This window comes from Xiphophorus couchianus, chromosome 22 (assembly GCF_001444195.1).
Source record: "Xiphophorus couchianus chromosome 22, X_couchianus-1.0, whole genome shotgun sequence".
NCBI lineage: Eukaryota > Metazoa > Chordata > Actinopteri > Cyprinodontiformes > Poeciliidae > Xiphophorus > Xiphophorus couchianus.
Window position 1 is genome coordinate 24097817 of NC_040249.1, and position 16701 is coordinate 24114517.

The 16701-nt window shown below is 37.5% G+C and overlaps 1 protein-coding gene across 4 annotated transcripts in view; it reads right to left on the reverse strand.

The window, feature by feature from the left end:
• Positions 1-16701, reverse strand: part of cdh23 (cadherin-related 23) — a 191406-nt gene that overhangs the window by 132403 nt on the left and 42302 nt on the right. For all 4 annotated transcript variants that reach the window (XM_028005956.1, XM_028005954.1, XM_028005957.1 and 1 more), the window contains exons 4-6: positions 16005-16147; positions 15732-15779; positions 15398-15490 (exon numbers count right to left, since the gene is read on the reverse strand). In XM_028005956.1, the coding sequence (XP_027861757.1) occupies positions 15398-15490; positions 15732-15779; positions 16005-16147 (284 nt within the window). The remainder of the gene's footprint in view (positions 1-15397; positions 15491-15731; positions 15780-16004; positions 16148-16701) is intronic.

The following is a 16701-nucleotide window of genomic DNA, read 5'->3' on the forward strand; positions in this document are numbered from 1 at the left end:
TGTCTGACTTTCTTATGCCTGAGCAAACTGCAGGCTCAACTTCCTGTTGTTGGCTGAGAGGAGAGCCATCTAGTTTGGTCCTCTGTTGCTGTCGCCCATCTGCTTCAAGTTTTGACATGTGGTGTGTTTACAGATGGTATTTCACATTAGTCGAAACATTTAGTGAAATTACTCTTCTCTTTTCAACCACTCTGCCCACTCTTAACAACAAGGCTTAAACTTCCACACAACATCGCTCAGTGGTTATTTTGTCTTTTTTGCGGTATCCCAGAGAATCCCCAAGTTCTGAAACACTCAGACCAGCTGGTCTGCCACTGACAGCCATGCCACGCTCAAATTCACCTACATCCTCTTTCCATGCTCAGACCGTTCTGAGGCTCACTTGAACTTCAGCAAGTCATCTTCACTGTGTCCAAAAGCCTAAACACATTTAGTTTCTGCCATGTGATTGGCTTATTTGCTGTTCATGTTGAACAACTGAACAGATGTACTTAATAAAATGGCAGATGAGTGTACATTGGCCCAGATCCACTTACTGCTACATCCAGAAGCAAGCAGCACATCGTTTTGCACAGCGTTGTGATGTACTCTGTCTCAGCAGCTCATTCACGAAGCAAACAGCACCGATGACATATCAGCAGAGACACACAGAGGACATGTTGGAAACCTGAAGTGTTTTAGCATGAGGCTGAAGTTGTCACTATCACACACAGAAAACACAAAAGTGGCAGAAAAAAGAACTACTCTCTCAGGACCTATTTTATATGACAAAACTCTAAAAATCTATTATTTTAGGATGGAGTTTCTAAATCAATAAATGGTGTATATGTTTTTAATGTACTGCTGCATATGATAAGCCTTAATAATAATAATAATAATAATAATAATAATAATAATAATAATAAGTGTTTTCAAACAAAGTGTTGAACAATTACAAGGAGATAAAATGTCAATAAAAGCAGCATGAACAACAAATCTAAAATTAAGGGACAAATGACAGAGTGAACAAATGAGTCTGTAGCTTTAAAACCCAAATTAAACTGAATTATTTACAGATTAAAAGTTATCAAGTTTAAAATATGTACTTAAACATGTCTTATTATTTTCTATAGCACTAATGAGAAGGCTACTCTGAGGTTGTTTTTTTGGCTCCGGTTTCTCTCTACATGTCAGGTTTCCTCCTCACTGGGAGCAGAACTGGCAGGCAGGAAAGCCCGTCACCAGTGCACCCAATCACAGCCACACAATGACTCATTATTCATTATTAAATCTGAAGCTTAATCAGAATGTTCTTTTTCTGCATGTTAAATTTTAAACAGAATTTAACATGCTTTTTAAAGAATATTTCGTGGATTCCAGGAATCATTTAAATGTCAGGAAGGCTTTAATGGAAGAAAGGGGTAATTTTTACCTGCTGTGATATTTCTGACTTCTCTTTTGTAAAACCAGCAATGCAGCACTTTTCTTTTTTTTTTCTTTACGGTTTCTTCTACTTTGTTGGAATTACCACCAACTTTCAAGAGACAGTAACCTTTTAACTCTACTGGAGCACAAACAGTGATACACATGCTGTTTAAGAACTGCATGCTTTTGGGATGGAACCATTTGCATAAATATAGACAGCTTTCACCTAAAGCCATGCATAATTTCACATTTTGAAATTGTCAAACTGTGTCAGTGCTGACAGTAAACACATTTTCTTGGAGTCTCAGGTGCAATTCTGTTTCCGGGGCTTTGAAACATTCGATCGATGAGCAAACTCTGGTCTTCAGGCCTCCTTCGTCCCGGACTGAGACCAAGACATTAACAATGTATTTGTGAGTTCTTGTGCTGGTTTTCTCAGCTGGATCAAGACAACAATAGGCTTCATTTTATGAAAACTTTTTTACCTAACTAGAGAAGATAAGTCTGAGACCAGAGTTTAGGTGTAAAAGTTTAGCTACTTTAAAGACAAGAAACAATTTACGTTATTCAACATTTGCAAAAAAACAATCTATGATTAACTATGATTAACTTGTTCTTAAACTTTTCAATTATTTGGGTATTTTGTAGGTTTTGGAGAAACTTAATATTTACAAAAAACACAGTCATTTAGCTAAAACAGAAATCAAGTTGTAAAAGTAGAAGCCAAATGTCTTTCCAGATTAAAGTTCCTGATAAGAACCAGAGGCAGATCAAAGTAGAAGGAGCAGGTTTAGTAAAATCAGGAGCTTTTAATGATCATCTGTTTGTGGAAAATAAACCATGATTATCATTTTATTTAGAGATGTGGAAGTCACTTTCTCAATTTATAATATGAATCCTCAACTACCTGATGAATAAGAGTAAACAGTAAACGATCAAGCTTATTTTCTTTCTCTAGAAGGAAATCTCTTTCTCATAATGTTTCCTATTCTTCACCATCTCTCTTTTTAAAGAAGTCATTTTTTAAAATAGAATTGAATGCAAATTAGACTAGAGCTGATTATCATATAAACGTCTGTTGCCTAGGGGGAGGAGAAAGTCTGGGTTTATTTATTTATTTTGCCATATTTGTCACAGTTGCCCATAAAAACCAGACTTTAATCAGTCCACAGTATTTTTTGAATTCATGGAGGATTCAGAGACCAGATGAAGTGAGGCCTGTAATTTCTGTATATGAATGTACGTGGGCAGCTTGTAATATCGTTCATGGCAGAATTTAGACTTTGCAACCGAGCCACCATCATATATGCTGCAGCTGTAAAGTGTTGACTTCATTTGACCCTTTTCACTTAAATTTCAAGACATCTACTTTAAAGTAAAAATCAAAAAAGATTTCCAAATACTCTGAAGATAAAAAATCAAAATACAAACATGATCAACATGTTTTTCAGAACTGATGCAGATTACTCAGACCCAGTAATTATCCTGGAACAAAACACAGAATATAAAGCTATATATAACTGACAACACTGTACAAGATTTTGTATTTGTCAATATTATTGATAAGCCCATATGGATGAAGTATTGATGTCATCATAAAAGATGCAGTGAGCTGTAGGGCCTCATCGCCTGACGTGTTGTAAACACAACATAGCACTTTCTCTACAAGCAGTAGTAAGAACAAGTTCTTTCTATTAAAACTCACCTTCAGATATCAATGTCTTGATGAAACATATCCAAAAACAGAAATATGTGGAGTAGCTGCATCTGATATTGTACTTGGCTCATAGTTCTCTCTGCTAAGAAATCTGTTAAGCGCAATGAACAGACTGAATGGGGTGCGTACTGAGGAGCTCATAAAGTTCATAAATGTCAAGAATTATTTGGATTATAGAGAAACTTCTGTTAGCAAAAATCTGAACCAACCGGAGTAAAAGGCTTAGAGGAAAAGTAGAGATGGATGCCATCTGCATATTAATAAAAACTAATATTAGGTTTGTGACAAATGTTGCAAAATAGTCAGAAGATATCAGATGAAAAAGAAGAGCCTAAAGACAGAACTCTGAGGAACACCACTAGTGGGTTGGTAGGGTTGCAGTTTCAACATTTAGGGTTTTATTGTTAACCTGCTGGAGGCACAGAATATCTATTCCTCTCAAAACTAGCAAACACACAAACTATTTTCATCACTTTTTATATGTTCATTAATATGATAATTTAAGCAAGCAATCAAGAACATGCTGAACACACAAAGAACTGGAAAAATGGTGTGTCCACATCATTTTACGTGATTACGCAAGAAATCCAGAAAGTTCATGAATAATATCAGGAGTTTCTGTTCTATAACATTACAGAAAAAAAAATATAGCTGTGCATTTCAAGCATTTCATTAATTTGTGCACAAAGAGCAGGGAAACTTGGTGAAAATGTTGATCCTCATGTCAGAGGAATGGAAACAAACTCATCATCTGAAGTTTGTTGTGCTTCTCCATCACTATGTGAAGATATTTTGCTGTGCAGCACTTAGCTAGGTGGTACATACCGATGTCAGGAGCATCCTGACGATTTTCTTTTCATAGCAGATCCTGATGCCCTGTGTAAGGTACAAACCCTGGTATCCATGGTAACACCTACACGTTATCCAACAGGTCAATGAGGACACCAGTGTCATCATGACAGCTAAGAGGTTTTAATAAACTAATATGTAGTGATCAGGTGTTTGTAGGTGTTAGATTGAGACTCTATCAGCAAATACTTTTAAATGCCTGGTTGATATGAAGACATTAATATTTTTCCCATATTTGCTCTGTTCTTTTTACTCTTTTATTGCTGGTTAACAGAGATAAGCAAAGGGAAAAATCACAGCATGAAAGGAATAACTGTATCCTTACTACAGCAAACTCAATTGAAAATGATAAAAATCATTTATGGGAAGGAAGCATGTATCCCCATATTTAACTCAACTCATTTTTCTCTCTCTCTCAATTATTATGTGGCAACGTGTTGTCAAATTAAATGACATCTTATTGATGAGACCTGGTATCAGCTGTGAGGAGCTGAATGTGCTCTGAGATGTCAGAGACTCTTAACGTTTTTCTCAATCCTCTTTGCTCTTCAGACATTTTTCAGTTCCCTCATTCAGACCAGCAGACTTCTGAAATTACTGCTGTGCAGGTTTCTAATAAAGTATCTTTATTACAGTCTACAGGGTTTCATCTCTCTTTGGTTAGTCTATTAATTATTATCACCACTTGTGATTTTTACCCCTGTCCCACTCAAATCCACTTTTCATCTACGCTTTCTCCAGGCTTGGTCTGAACAGACGATGGAGAGAAGCGGAGCAGTGGCTGTCAAATGAACAACTTCATTAATTAATGTTGGAGACATCCCAGAATGCAAAGCTGAGAAGGAGAGGAAAGGGATTGTGGGTAACGAGAGTTAACGTTTGTGGCTGTTTCAGTTTAGTTATGACAAATGAGGAAATAAAGCATGACATTAAGAGAACACTCTCCTTTTTGGAATGATGAAGATTGACATATGAAAGATTTTTATTGAAATTTTATATCTTCCGTCCAACAAGTTTGGCTTTTAATTTGACAGAATACAAACATTTAGCTGGCTAAAGTAGGAGAAGCTGTTTTACTGCTTAGAAATAATTTATGGTGGGATGGAGCTTTCCCACTTCTGACTCTAACATTGGGCATTTTGACAGCTGCATGTTAATGAGAAATTCCTGGATAGTATAAGCCTTCTGTCTCTGTTTAGTCCTGCCCACTCCTCCAACTCTCACTTACAGCTGTATTGTTGAGAACATGAACATACTGACAAAACAAAACAGCTTGTCTGTTAGAACATAGAAACTCGGGTGGTTGAGATTATTGTTCCTCTGACAGATTAATCATTTGTTAGAGAACATCAAGTTCATCACTTTTTTACCAATAGCAGCAGCAGGAGCTTCTGTGAGCCTCACTGTAAGAGCTGACAGACGAGACGATGTACTTTATGTACCCTAAAAAATTTAAAATAGCCTTTATTTTAATATTTGAGGTCAGCCTGGAATATTCCTAACAACACAAAAGTTTATAATAACAGAAAGCTACCTGATACTGTTTTCTTTTAATAAGGCAACAGTCCAAAGCCCTTTTATATGTTTTGGATCTCTAAATTATTTTTAATTTAAAGAAATTTGCCAAAACAAAGGCAAATTTAAACTATTGGCAGCGCAGTAGTTTAAATTTGCCAATTTTTGTTCCCAGAGCAAAAAGTTTGGACACCACTGTATGAATGGATAACTTTTCTGTCATAAAAGGCACAGGGGGAGAAAAAAATGGATAGAGAATGAAAGTCAAGTAATCTTAAAATTATCTCATTGTTTTAATTAAAAACATGTTTTATATCAACTGAAAAGTTACTGTCCATTTTTAGAAATCACCATCTTTAATCTGCTCTCCAGTGGAGGGATGGGATGAAGAAACAATTAAGCTCTCAGACACATCTGACTGTGCACAGACTGACAGCCTGACAATTAAGCAGATATCTGACAAAGATGGGCTGTGAGTAGGAGCATAAACATCTGCTAAATTAAATAGATTGGAAGTTTGCTGTGATTCCCACTTCTGCCTGCTGTGACCTACTTTAACACTGTCAAGCCTAAATCTGTGCTGTTAGCTGAATAAAAGAAGACGTAACAAGACTTTTAATTTTTTTCTAAATAAAAAAAGGCTATAAATATGTACTTAGGGAAACTTTGGACAGAAATAAACAAGAATAGAAAGGATTTGTGTATTTAAGTATTAGAAAAAGGATAATTAGTGCACCATATGGTACACAGCTAGCGCAGGTGCACCAGTTAAAGGAAGCCAACATCCTCAGCGCAGTGGTCACCGGTTCGATTCCCGGCTTCTCTCTGCCCTTCCTCCTGTCTATCTACTGTTAAATGAAAAAAAACTCATAAAAGAGTGATTTGATTGGCAAAATTAAAGAAATAAAATTTAGTTGACTATAGTTATCAAGGCTGTTTTTGTTCCCCCTGAGGAAAGAACATTTCCTCAAACAATGTTCACAGGTCTTCATTTTACAGAGATAAAAAAATATATATTCCACAATAAAAGATTTCTTCTGTTTTCCTTTTTTCATAAATTATGAAAAAATTAAACATTTTTGTTTTTAAACAAAACAAGTGTTATTTTCAAAGATAATCTTAGTGTTTAATAGACAATCTTTCAGGGGACAAATATTTTTTCATGCCATCAACCGAAGCAGGTGCAAAATACTGAGAGACTGGCAGGAAGCATGTCTGTCTTTCATGTGAGCGAAACCTTGTCAGAATTCACAATGGTGCCTGCTAAGAGTAGGAGAGTGCCAAAGGCAGGGTGCAAGTGGCCATGGTGGGGTGGGGAGTGCACACTTGAAAGAATGGCAGAAAGGGAACGACAGTTTGATTTATTCATAAAAATGAGGAGTGAATCAAACTTTAATGGCGTTGGGAGCCTTCCTTTCTCTCTCCTCAGTCTTAACTCCGTCTTTCTGTGTGCGCCTCCTTCTTACTTTTCTCCCTACAGCTCCCCCTCTCTGTACGCCTTTCTGTCTCTAAAACACACTTTGCTCACTCATAAACACAGTTCGCCTTCCTGACAGCCAAATCTGCACCCATCACTGTACAGAACCAAAAGCAAGGTGCTCTTCATGCTTAGCGGGATAAAGTAAATGACAGAAAGATAAAGAGAGGCATAGGAAGTGATTTACCTTCACGAGTGACAGCATGCATGATGCGCTGGCAGTATTTGTTGCATTAACCTCTGGACTGGAAAGGATGGACAGAAAAATTGTTGTACAGGGCAAACAGTCTCTTTGACAGCTCACTTAGGCAGCCATTTGCCCTCAAGCACTCACTTTAGCCCAAAAATGAATCAGCATTCATAAGACAGACAGCTCTCTGATTATATTCTTTGTTCTTAAGAATATAAGTATATGTTGCAAATTTTAATGACTGCTATGATGGAGAAACTCTTTCTGAAATATGTGGACAAACAGCTGGTTAAACATCCTGGGACTCAACAAATTGGCCATATGTAGTCTATCTGTATTACCTAACTGATAGGAAAGTTAGCGTAGAAGTTTGATGATCGGGTGAAGGATGAGCAAGAGGAATTTTCTAATCAGTGCTGTCAGAAATAATGATGTAGCAGATGGAAGGAAAACCTGAGAAATCATTCTGAATGGAAATTTCCATTGTCTACATATTTGAGAATAAAAGATAAGGTGAGGAAAAAACTTCACTCATTTCTTTCTGTTGATGACAGATATTATAAGCAGGGCCAAAGATGAGCAAAATACTGACTGCTTCTCATTTAAGTCTCTCGCTTTATCCATTTTTCCTCTTCCTTCCTAAATCCCTCCATTGCTCCCGACAGGCTCACGGTCTTAATGTCAGGGAGAATTCACTTTGAGGCCTGATCCTGTCAACCAGACATCTCTCAGTTCACTGCATTCAATCTCACTGTTAGAAGGAAGAGTTTCAAATAATTATCAGCAAAATCAAACCTTGACTACAGAGGGTAGTGTGTTTAGTTATGTATAGAAGAAATTAGTTTGTTTTAATCCATAATCGTATTTTATTATATTACAACCTCAAGCTTCAAAGTGTATTGGGAAGTCATACAAAGCTGTGAAGCAAAGTGTTGATTTGTACTAATTTTTATTTTAAAAGCAAACACTAAAAGATTTAAATCAACTCTAAGAGTGGACAAAAACTTCAGCAACTAGACGCGCAAAGCAGGTACAAACAGATCCCCAAAGAGTCGTAGGAAAATGTGGATCTACAGATTAATGGCTCTTAAGGGAAAAAATGTTGAGGATCATGCATCCTTTTCTGTAGTCACAATTATCTAATGTTTTGCTGGTCTTGTGCACAAATTAAAAATGAAAATGAAAGAGTTTGAGAATATTTTTGCAGAGTACTCTACATCCAGTTAGTATCACAGATGTGTTCTGCCTTTATATCAAAGAAAATGTTTTGAACACCAAAAACACATTTCAATGATCTCCAAAAGCTGCTGCAAGAGAAATCTTAGTGCCACCTGATAAACAAATTACCTTCTGATATGGTAAACTACTAAGATACAGGGCGTGAGGCTACCAAAGATTAGGGATTGAATTTTAGCTTTTAGAAGCAAACAAAGGCAAAGAAGAAAGGAATATAACAGATTCATCTATGTTGTACCTGACAGCAACAGAGGGCACATCAAATAGCAGGTGCCTCTGTTACGCTGCCAGAGCCCACATCAAGCCCTAAACAACTCATTCAGAGGCATAATAGAAGCTCTCAAACTCTCTGCCAATATTGTCTGAAATAAGTGTGTGTGAGTGTGTGTGTTTCTGAAATGCTGTTATATTCAACTCTGATTTTTGTTTTGCAGAAAGTAGCAGCCAATTGTTGGGAGGCTGAAATGATTCTGCTTTGAATTCATCTCTTTCCCAAACTGTTCACACACCGGCAGCACTGAGCAGAATCCAAAGCTTTACAAGACGATAATAAACGTAGCGTTCTCCGAAGAATAAAGTAATGTAACAGTAAAATATTATTGTGAAAGCTATTAACCCAAATGAAGCAACATTACTCCTGAAAATGAGGCCTTTGTTCCTTTCAGTATCTGACTTTCACCCAAAGAGTTTCTGCATTGTGCAACAGGGTTGAAAACACCAGCGTTAACTCAGAACAGCTTAGCGCAGGTTACAGAGGGACAGTGAGATACCACTAATAGAAAATAGAGGCTGAGGAGAGATCTCTTCATCTGCCTGACACACCTGAGAGACAGTAAACAGATAAAGTTTAGTCATCTATCATTTTGGAGCCTCAGACCGATGTGCCTTGCAGCAAACATATGAAATCCCTCTATGCACTTTCCATAAAGACTATTGAAAAGTCTGCAGTATGATGTTATATGGGTCATCACTGTGTTATCGAAGGCTGGATACCTCAACACATCTACTGAAGGGAACGATGAAGGGGAATATTGACAAGAAGATAAAACGAGACAGAACTACTTTTTATTTGAAAGTTTAACTTATGGTATAAGGAAATACTTTTAGAGTTATGCCTTTAGCTGGACTTTTAACCAAAATGACAACACACGCAGTTCCTGCAGGAAAATAACATGCATTAATTAAAAATAAAAACTTTTTGTTATTTTAGGAACTCTAAATAATTGAAGTTATTTTTTCAGAGGGGAGTGATGACTCAACAAACGATAATTAACATTTCACCTTCACTTATCCAATGATAGGTTTTACAGTGGGGCCAAATAACTTTTTTCACAAAATCGAAACTGAAATCCCTCATTAAGGGTCCAATTAAAGCCCATGATGAAAGCAGGTAAATGTTTGATCTGAGCTGTTTTTAGAACATCAATATATATCTCATAAAAGTATAAAAGTGTATAACCTCAGACTTAAAACAGAGGACTAACAGAAACTGAAGAATAAGGGTGTGAAAAACTATCATAGACAAAACTGTTGGACATCTGTTGAAAATGCATAAAAATGACATTATGTGGTGTTTGATCCCCTCAGAGTGGCTCTAAGATAAATGCGGGCTCCCAGTGGAAGTGTGTGAGGGTCAGCCAGCTGGACGGACCTGCATGTAGGTAGATGGGGAGGCTGTTGGAGCTGAAGTGGACTCACAGCCGGCTGAACAGAAACCTTTTGCTCTGCAGACGATAGAGTCAGCTGTCCCACTGACAGAATATGAAAAGTGCATATTGGTGTGTTTTATGCTCAGTCTGTCACTCAACATCGGCTTGGCAGTGAAGCGCAGTGTTTCAAAACATTATTTCTAGTAAACGTTGTTGCTCTCGTTGTTTTGTTCAGTAACTGCTGGCTGCCAGAGGATGTGTATGTTGTAAATCTGGCCAGCTCATTAGCAGTGACAGAGGAAATGCTCGCAGCCCACCTGCTCCCCTCCACCCTCTTTTTGGAGCCACAAATTAAAACCACATTAACACACAGACTGCACTGCTCACCTTCATACTCACATTTCTGTCTGCTCTCTGCTGAACAGGCCAACCTCTTCACACACACTCACTATGGTCATGTTTATTATTAATTACGGGCCTTTAACGATGAACTTGAAGCATTCCTTGCGCAGGGGAATGATCACAATGATCACGTTTGAATTCATTGAGAATTTTCTCTAACATCACATGTGATCATAATTAAACATAAAACCTCAAACCTGCAGCTAAATCACCATTAATAACATAACATAACATTAAATGTCCCTCTGTAAGATGCAGAGGACATGCAGTTTTTGTGGCCAACAACAAGCTTCTGGCATAATTCTGGCTGACTGTTCATGGAAATGGAAGAGTTTATTTAAAATGAATATTTTCCAGGCGAAGACCCAACTTTAAGGAATAAATTCTCTAAATTGGGAACCATCACCAAATTTAAGTAACAATGTCCATGTCCAGGTCTGAGCCTGAAAATTCACAGATTGACGTTAGCCTGCTTTATCCAGTCCAAAATCACTTTGGATGTTTGTTTGGATTCAACGTCTGGTTGAAACACTCATTTGTTTTAACTTAAGTTTTAGCCAACTAGTTATTAAAGTTTTATATCAGCACAATGGAAAAAAAATTGCGAATGAGTGAATTTTATGCCAATTTGGAGTTTCAATAAATGGAAAAATCTCCAAATAGATGAGTCCGTGAATTACTGTCTTAATCTTTACATCCAATCGATGTGACGCACCAGCGCCACTGGCAGAGGAACACATCCACCTTCAGACATCCATCCCAAATAGATTCATTTCATTTCAGCTGAGATGGAAATCTGGCTGCATTGCGGACCTTAACACTGCAGTTTTCAATTCATGGCAGGTCGTTGTTCCTGAAACTCCTAATTGGTTTCTTTTCATTATAGTGGGAGAGTTTCTGATACTTGGACTTAGCTAAGGGTCTCAACAGGAAAAGGTTTTCCCAAAAAGACATGGAAACTGGGTTTGAAGTGGATAAATTTAAATTTCTGCAAGCATAAACCATATGCCCAATTTGTAGACTGTGCTGAAATCTTTGGACCTTTTCGATAGGAAAGTGATCAAATATTAAGTCAGAATAAAGAAACTTGATGGCAGCAAACAGAATGCTAAGAGAAATCAAACATTAATGGTAAATGATCTGTAACTGTAAAATGCTTTATCTCATCAAGAGGACACCACAGTCCTTTACATTACCTTCAGTTATTTACACACACTCAGTCTGTGAGCAGACTCTCCATGAATAGATAATATCCACAACAAATTTAAACCAGTACAAAAAGTTCTTGTTTTTCTAATTCATTGCAGTTGTTTGGTGGCTGATGTTTTCTCCCTGCAGGAAGGAAAAGGGTCAAACATTTAAAGTCCCACATTAACAAGGCCTTTCTGCCCGAGGTAAACTTCTCATCAGCGCCGCGGCTCCCATCTATCGCTCCACACCAGCAAACAACATACTCTGCTATTTTCTGCTTGCCTCAGTCAATCTCCTATTTTCTGTGACATTTTAGTTGTGTAAAACCCCATAATTTGAATTTCTTGGCAGTCTTTCATTCGTGCTCCTTCATCTCTCACGTCCATCATCTTTTCCCCTCTTTGTCTCTGATGTGCTGATGGTGTTCTAACCCCAGTTACTGTGGCATGTCCAGTGAGTGACAGCATGATGAAGTGATGTCCCAGCATGTTTGCTCTGCCCGCTAGAGGTCAGCCAGGGTCACAGAGGTAATGAGGCCATAAAAATGCAGGTACAGAAAGTCATGGGGAAACCAGATAAGGTGCAGAAAAGGTTAGAGGGAGATGAACAATGTGCATTTGTCGACTTCCCAGTCTGTCAGAGACAAGTGGAAGAGTTGCAAAGCTTAATAAAGGGCTCTCAGTGCACAGATTGGAATTTGTGCTGCATTATTATTGTGACACGAAGAAATCAGAACGAATTTGCCGTGTCTCATTTATCAAGCAAGCCAGGCACGCAAATCATTTAGACTGATGAATAAACATGTTGCACCTGCAGTATTCTGATACAGTATTCAAATACGCAAATTATGATTATTATGATTATCATGATTATGACTGTGTTTCGGTTCAAGTTGGAAAATGCAGATGAGTGCAATATTCTAGGAGGAGATGTTCTGACCCATTTCAGGTTCTGAACAGATCCTCATGTCTGAATTTAAATACTGGTGTCACACCTTGAGACGTTCACAGGTCATCTGTTCAAGTCAGTTCTCAAGTCTCACAAGAGTAAAGCTAATATTTTCTCACCAAATGCATATAGTCTACTGTATGCATCACCTTTAAAAACAATCTGCACAGATACTTCTACTTATTATTTATTGATAAATATATTTTGAATTCAAAGAGAACTAGCAGAAATTGGTTACTGTTGAATAGCAATATGAACAGAACAGAATGTACTTTAATTTTAAAGAACCATTAATATATTTAATTTATGTAACTTTAAGTGAAGTACTTAAATTGCATTAAATAGTGTTAAGACTCTTCTGCTCACTTTGAGTTCTAATATTTATGGAAAAACAAAGAGCAAATAATCTCAATAAAAGATAAGTAACCTGTAACCTGGTGAATGAGGAAGAATGATGCGTTTGTGACCAAGTGTAATAAAAGTTGCCTTAACTTTAAAGAAGCAGACGTGTTTTGTAATGATGCTCACTTAGCACAGAGGTAAATCATCTTTACATCATTTTCAAATTACCTGGAGTCTTTTATTACAGAGTGAAGTTTAAGAAGCATCTGTGTGGCCATTCTTATGATACTACAGCAAACATTAAAACGTTATGGACCACACAGTCGGGAAACATCCACCTCTGCCAAACTTGTAATCTGTCACTTAAATAGTAAATAGTGTTTAATGGCAGCACTAAATAAAAACAGAATAACTTGGAAACTGTTTCTCACAGAGAAATATTCCGGAGAAATGTCCTTTTCTCTACTGATGCTAATAGCCTGCACAAGCACTGACATATATACTTATCCAGTGTTTGGCCATAACTTCAGCTGTATAAATGTTTACAAGACTGATGATTACATAATTTGTCACAGAAAGATCATTTTATTCCTATATTCATGCGCTGCCTAATGTCAACTACAGGCTTTTCAAAGCGGATAAAGCATGACGGACTTCAGACTGCAGTTTTTAAAAGGTGCAGCTGTCAAATGTGACTTTTTGAGTGGAGAATGTTGTTAGAGCTGTTAAAGAGCTGCCATCCAGCTCTAAAATGTAACAGTAATGTAATTTAAGAAATGTTTCTGCCCTGAACATTCATGAAGCATTCATGAGCCGAGGCAAAGTTTCACCATGTGTCTCCATGACAGATTAGAAGTCACCCAGAGAAGCTCAAGAGAAAAAGACTTTAGTGTTTTATTGAACCAACACTTAGTTCTGTTTGAACAGTTAGTATCATCAACTGTAGAGGAGTCACTCTGTGTATTTTATAAATTATGAATATTCTGTCTATCAGAACTAACAGACCAACATCACAAAATACTACAATATATCCTGGCAGATATGAGATGAAAGGATGAAAAAAATTATTTCTGTAATTCAGTGAACTTTTCTGTTGCTCCTGCACAAAAAGTGGTGCATGTCTAGTTTTAATTCAGAGTTTGATGAGCGGAGCTCCTGAACTAGCATAATGACTGCAGGTGAATCAAACGCTCTGATTTAACATCATCAGGTCCCAAAAAACGACGAGCTGGCCTGAGAAAATCAGTTGAGCTGTGGGTGATCTAAACAGCCTCATCTAAATGCTCCTTATTTCTCCCATTTATTTGTCTGACTTTATGGATCAGGGAGAGGAAAAGAAAGTGGCTTTGAAGATTTGGTGAGAACTCAGAGAGAGGTATATGCTCAGTGTAAGCACAACAAAATGTGGGTGTGTTTTGTGTGTAGATTCAAGCCCCTGTTTGAAGTCCTTCACTTCACTCTGGCAATTACTACATATCAAGGATTAGATGGAGGAGAAAGCAGGGAGTAGACACAAAGATGGAGAAACAGAGAGGAGGAGGGAGGTGGAAGGAAAGAGGACAGAGAAGTTGGAGGAAGCGCTACTGTAGTGCAGATTAAGGTTTCCGCTGCCGGGAGGCTTTTCCCTTTATTTAAAGGAGGCTATTCTGATTGTCTAAACATGAGCTGGAGGACAACATCTGCAGCAGAAACTGCTCCTCAGTTTCACCAGGAGGTTTTGAAATCATTACGTTACTTTGTGTTAAATTTGCACTTTAAAGCTCCTCAGTGAAAAAATGTGTCTTCATTCTTTACTCTTTGGTGCAGAAACTGATTGGAAGTCAATCTATTAACTGATGTTCATGTTTGTTTGTGTAAGGTGGAGATTAGAATGAACTATTTAGACTGCCAACATGGAAAAGACACAATCAAAACTGTCAGATGGAGATATTATATTATAATTTATGTGATAAGTTTCTGTTTGTCTTAGTGAAAACAGAAAGGGATGGAAATCCTTGATTGACGTGTTTTGCTTTTGCATTTTGAACATAAGTTTGTGGTGCATCCACAAGAAAAAGACATAAAACTTTAGATATTTCACAAATGTTAAATTAACATCAGAAACCTTTACAAAAACCATATATTGTAGAAGAAATACTTCAAGAGGCTGCATGAACTGAGTAGAACATTATTGTGAGGAAATGCAAAAGTATTGAATGGGAAAGCAGTAATTTTACACGGAAACGCAAAAGAACAAAATGTCCCCTGTGTTCCTGACATGGCTCCATACAATGTGACAAATATGGAAAAGAATGAACACTTTTACCAGACAACAAACATCAGCATGAACAGATATGGGACATTTTACATTAATCTGTCTTATTTAAAATATTAAATTTTCTGCAAGAAAACTTTGGTTAACTACAGATAAGAGAAATGAAACATGGGCTCAAATTTTTGTTTATTTCTCCATATGCAATTAATTTAAGATTTCTTACCTCAGGGATATGAACCGTGTACGGCTGCCCATGGAAGTTTGGTGCATTATCATTCACGTCTCCAATCTGGATGTTTACTGTATCTTTCACCACCTGAGGGAGGAGATCATATATGCATCAGGCACAAAACGGCTGGACTCAGATTAACAGCAAAAAATGGTGCAGAGGGAATTATAAATGATCAAGGGGAGCGTGGGCTGAAAGTCAGTTGATTTTTGCACATAAATTTTGTTAAGTGAGACAGATGAGAGAGAAATGGAGGCGACTTGTGGTCAGGCTATATTCACGATCTCAGCATGTGACATGAAAATCACACATCAGACCTGCCTCGTACCTCCTGAAGGTCGCTCACGTAGAACTCGACCTGCATCTCTGACTTGGTCTGGTGCAGAAAGAGAGACATCAGCATCACATTTCCATGGAGACGTGACATACATGAAGAGAGCAGAGCAGTCAAACAGAAAAGCATGTTTCAGAAAATAACTCTATATGCTGTGCTGCTCTCTGTTGTCACTGGAAAATTTACTCTCCATCTCATATCTTCTAAATGTTTCTCTCTATTCCCAGGCGCAGAATTCAGGATCTACTGTATGTTTGAATGTTTTACCTCACGGTCGAGCTGCTGTCGAAGCCAGACCACGCCCGTTTCCTTATTCACAGAAAAATACTTCATGGCTTCTTCTCCTGAAACGCCGTATATGAGCGGCTCCCCCTCCGGATCCATTGCTTTAAGCTGGGCAACCGAAGACCCTGCAGGAGAGGGGCAAGGGTCAGAGGTCGTATAGGGTAGAAGAATGTTTCCGTTTGTCTTGTTGACATTTCCCATACATGCAATAAGGACAAATGAAAACTGAAATAAAAAGCATTAAAAGAGAAAGTTCTAAGAAAGTCAATTTTTTGAATTGTTTTTCTCACTGAAAGTGGAAATCATGACTACGATAATAATAATTAAAAAAAACTTACAAAGTGCAGTAATTTCTTGATGAGTTACATATAATTTAATGTTTTTCAGACAGATAATAAGCCCAGAGTGGTGAACGAAGGTGTGAGAAATGAAAGTGAGTAAAACAATCAACTTGTGGTTCTTCTTTGGTTCTAGAGATCAATCAATCAATCAATCAATCAATCAATCAATCGGCATCAAATGTTTTCCTTGGTCAACTTTTATTAACAATAGGTCAGTAGTTTATTTTTCCTGTTCAGTAAAAGGCATCAAAACTGTTTTCAGTGCAAAACTAGTTTACAGGTGAGGGCTTGTGCGACCTTTGGCCCCTGGGTCTCAGGCAGAAGTGATGTCCAGGTGT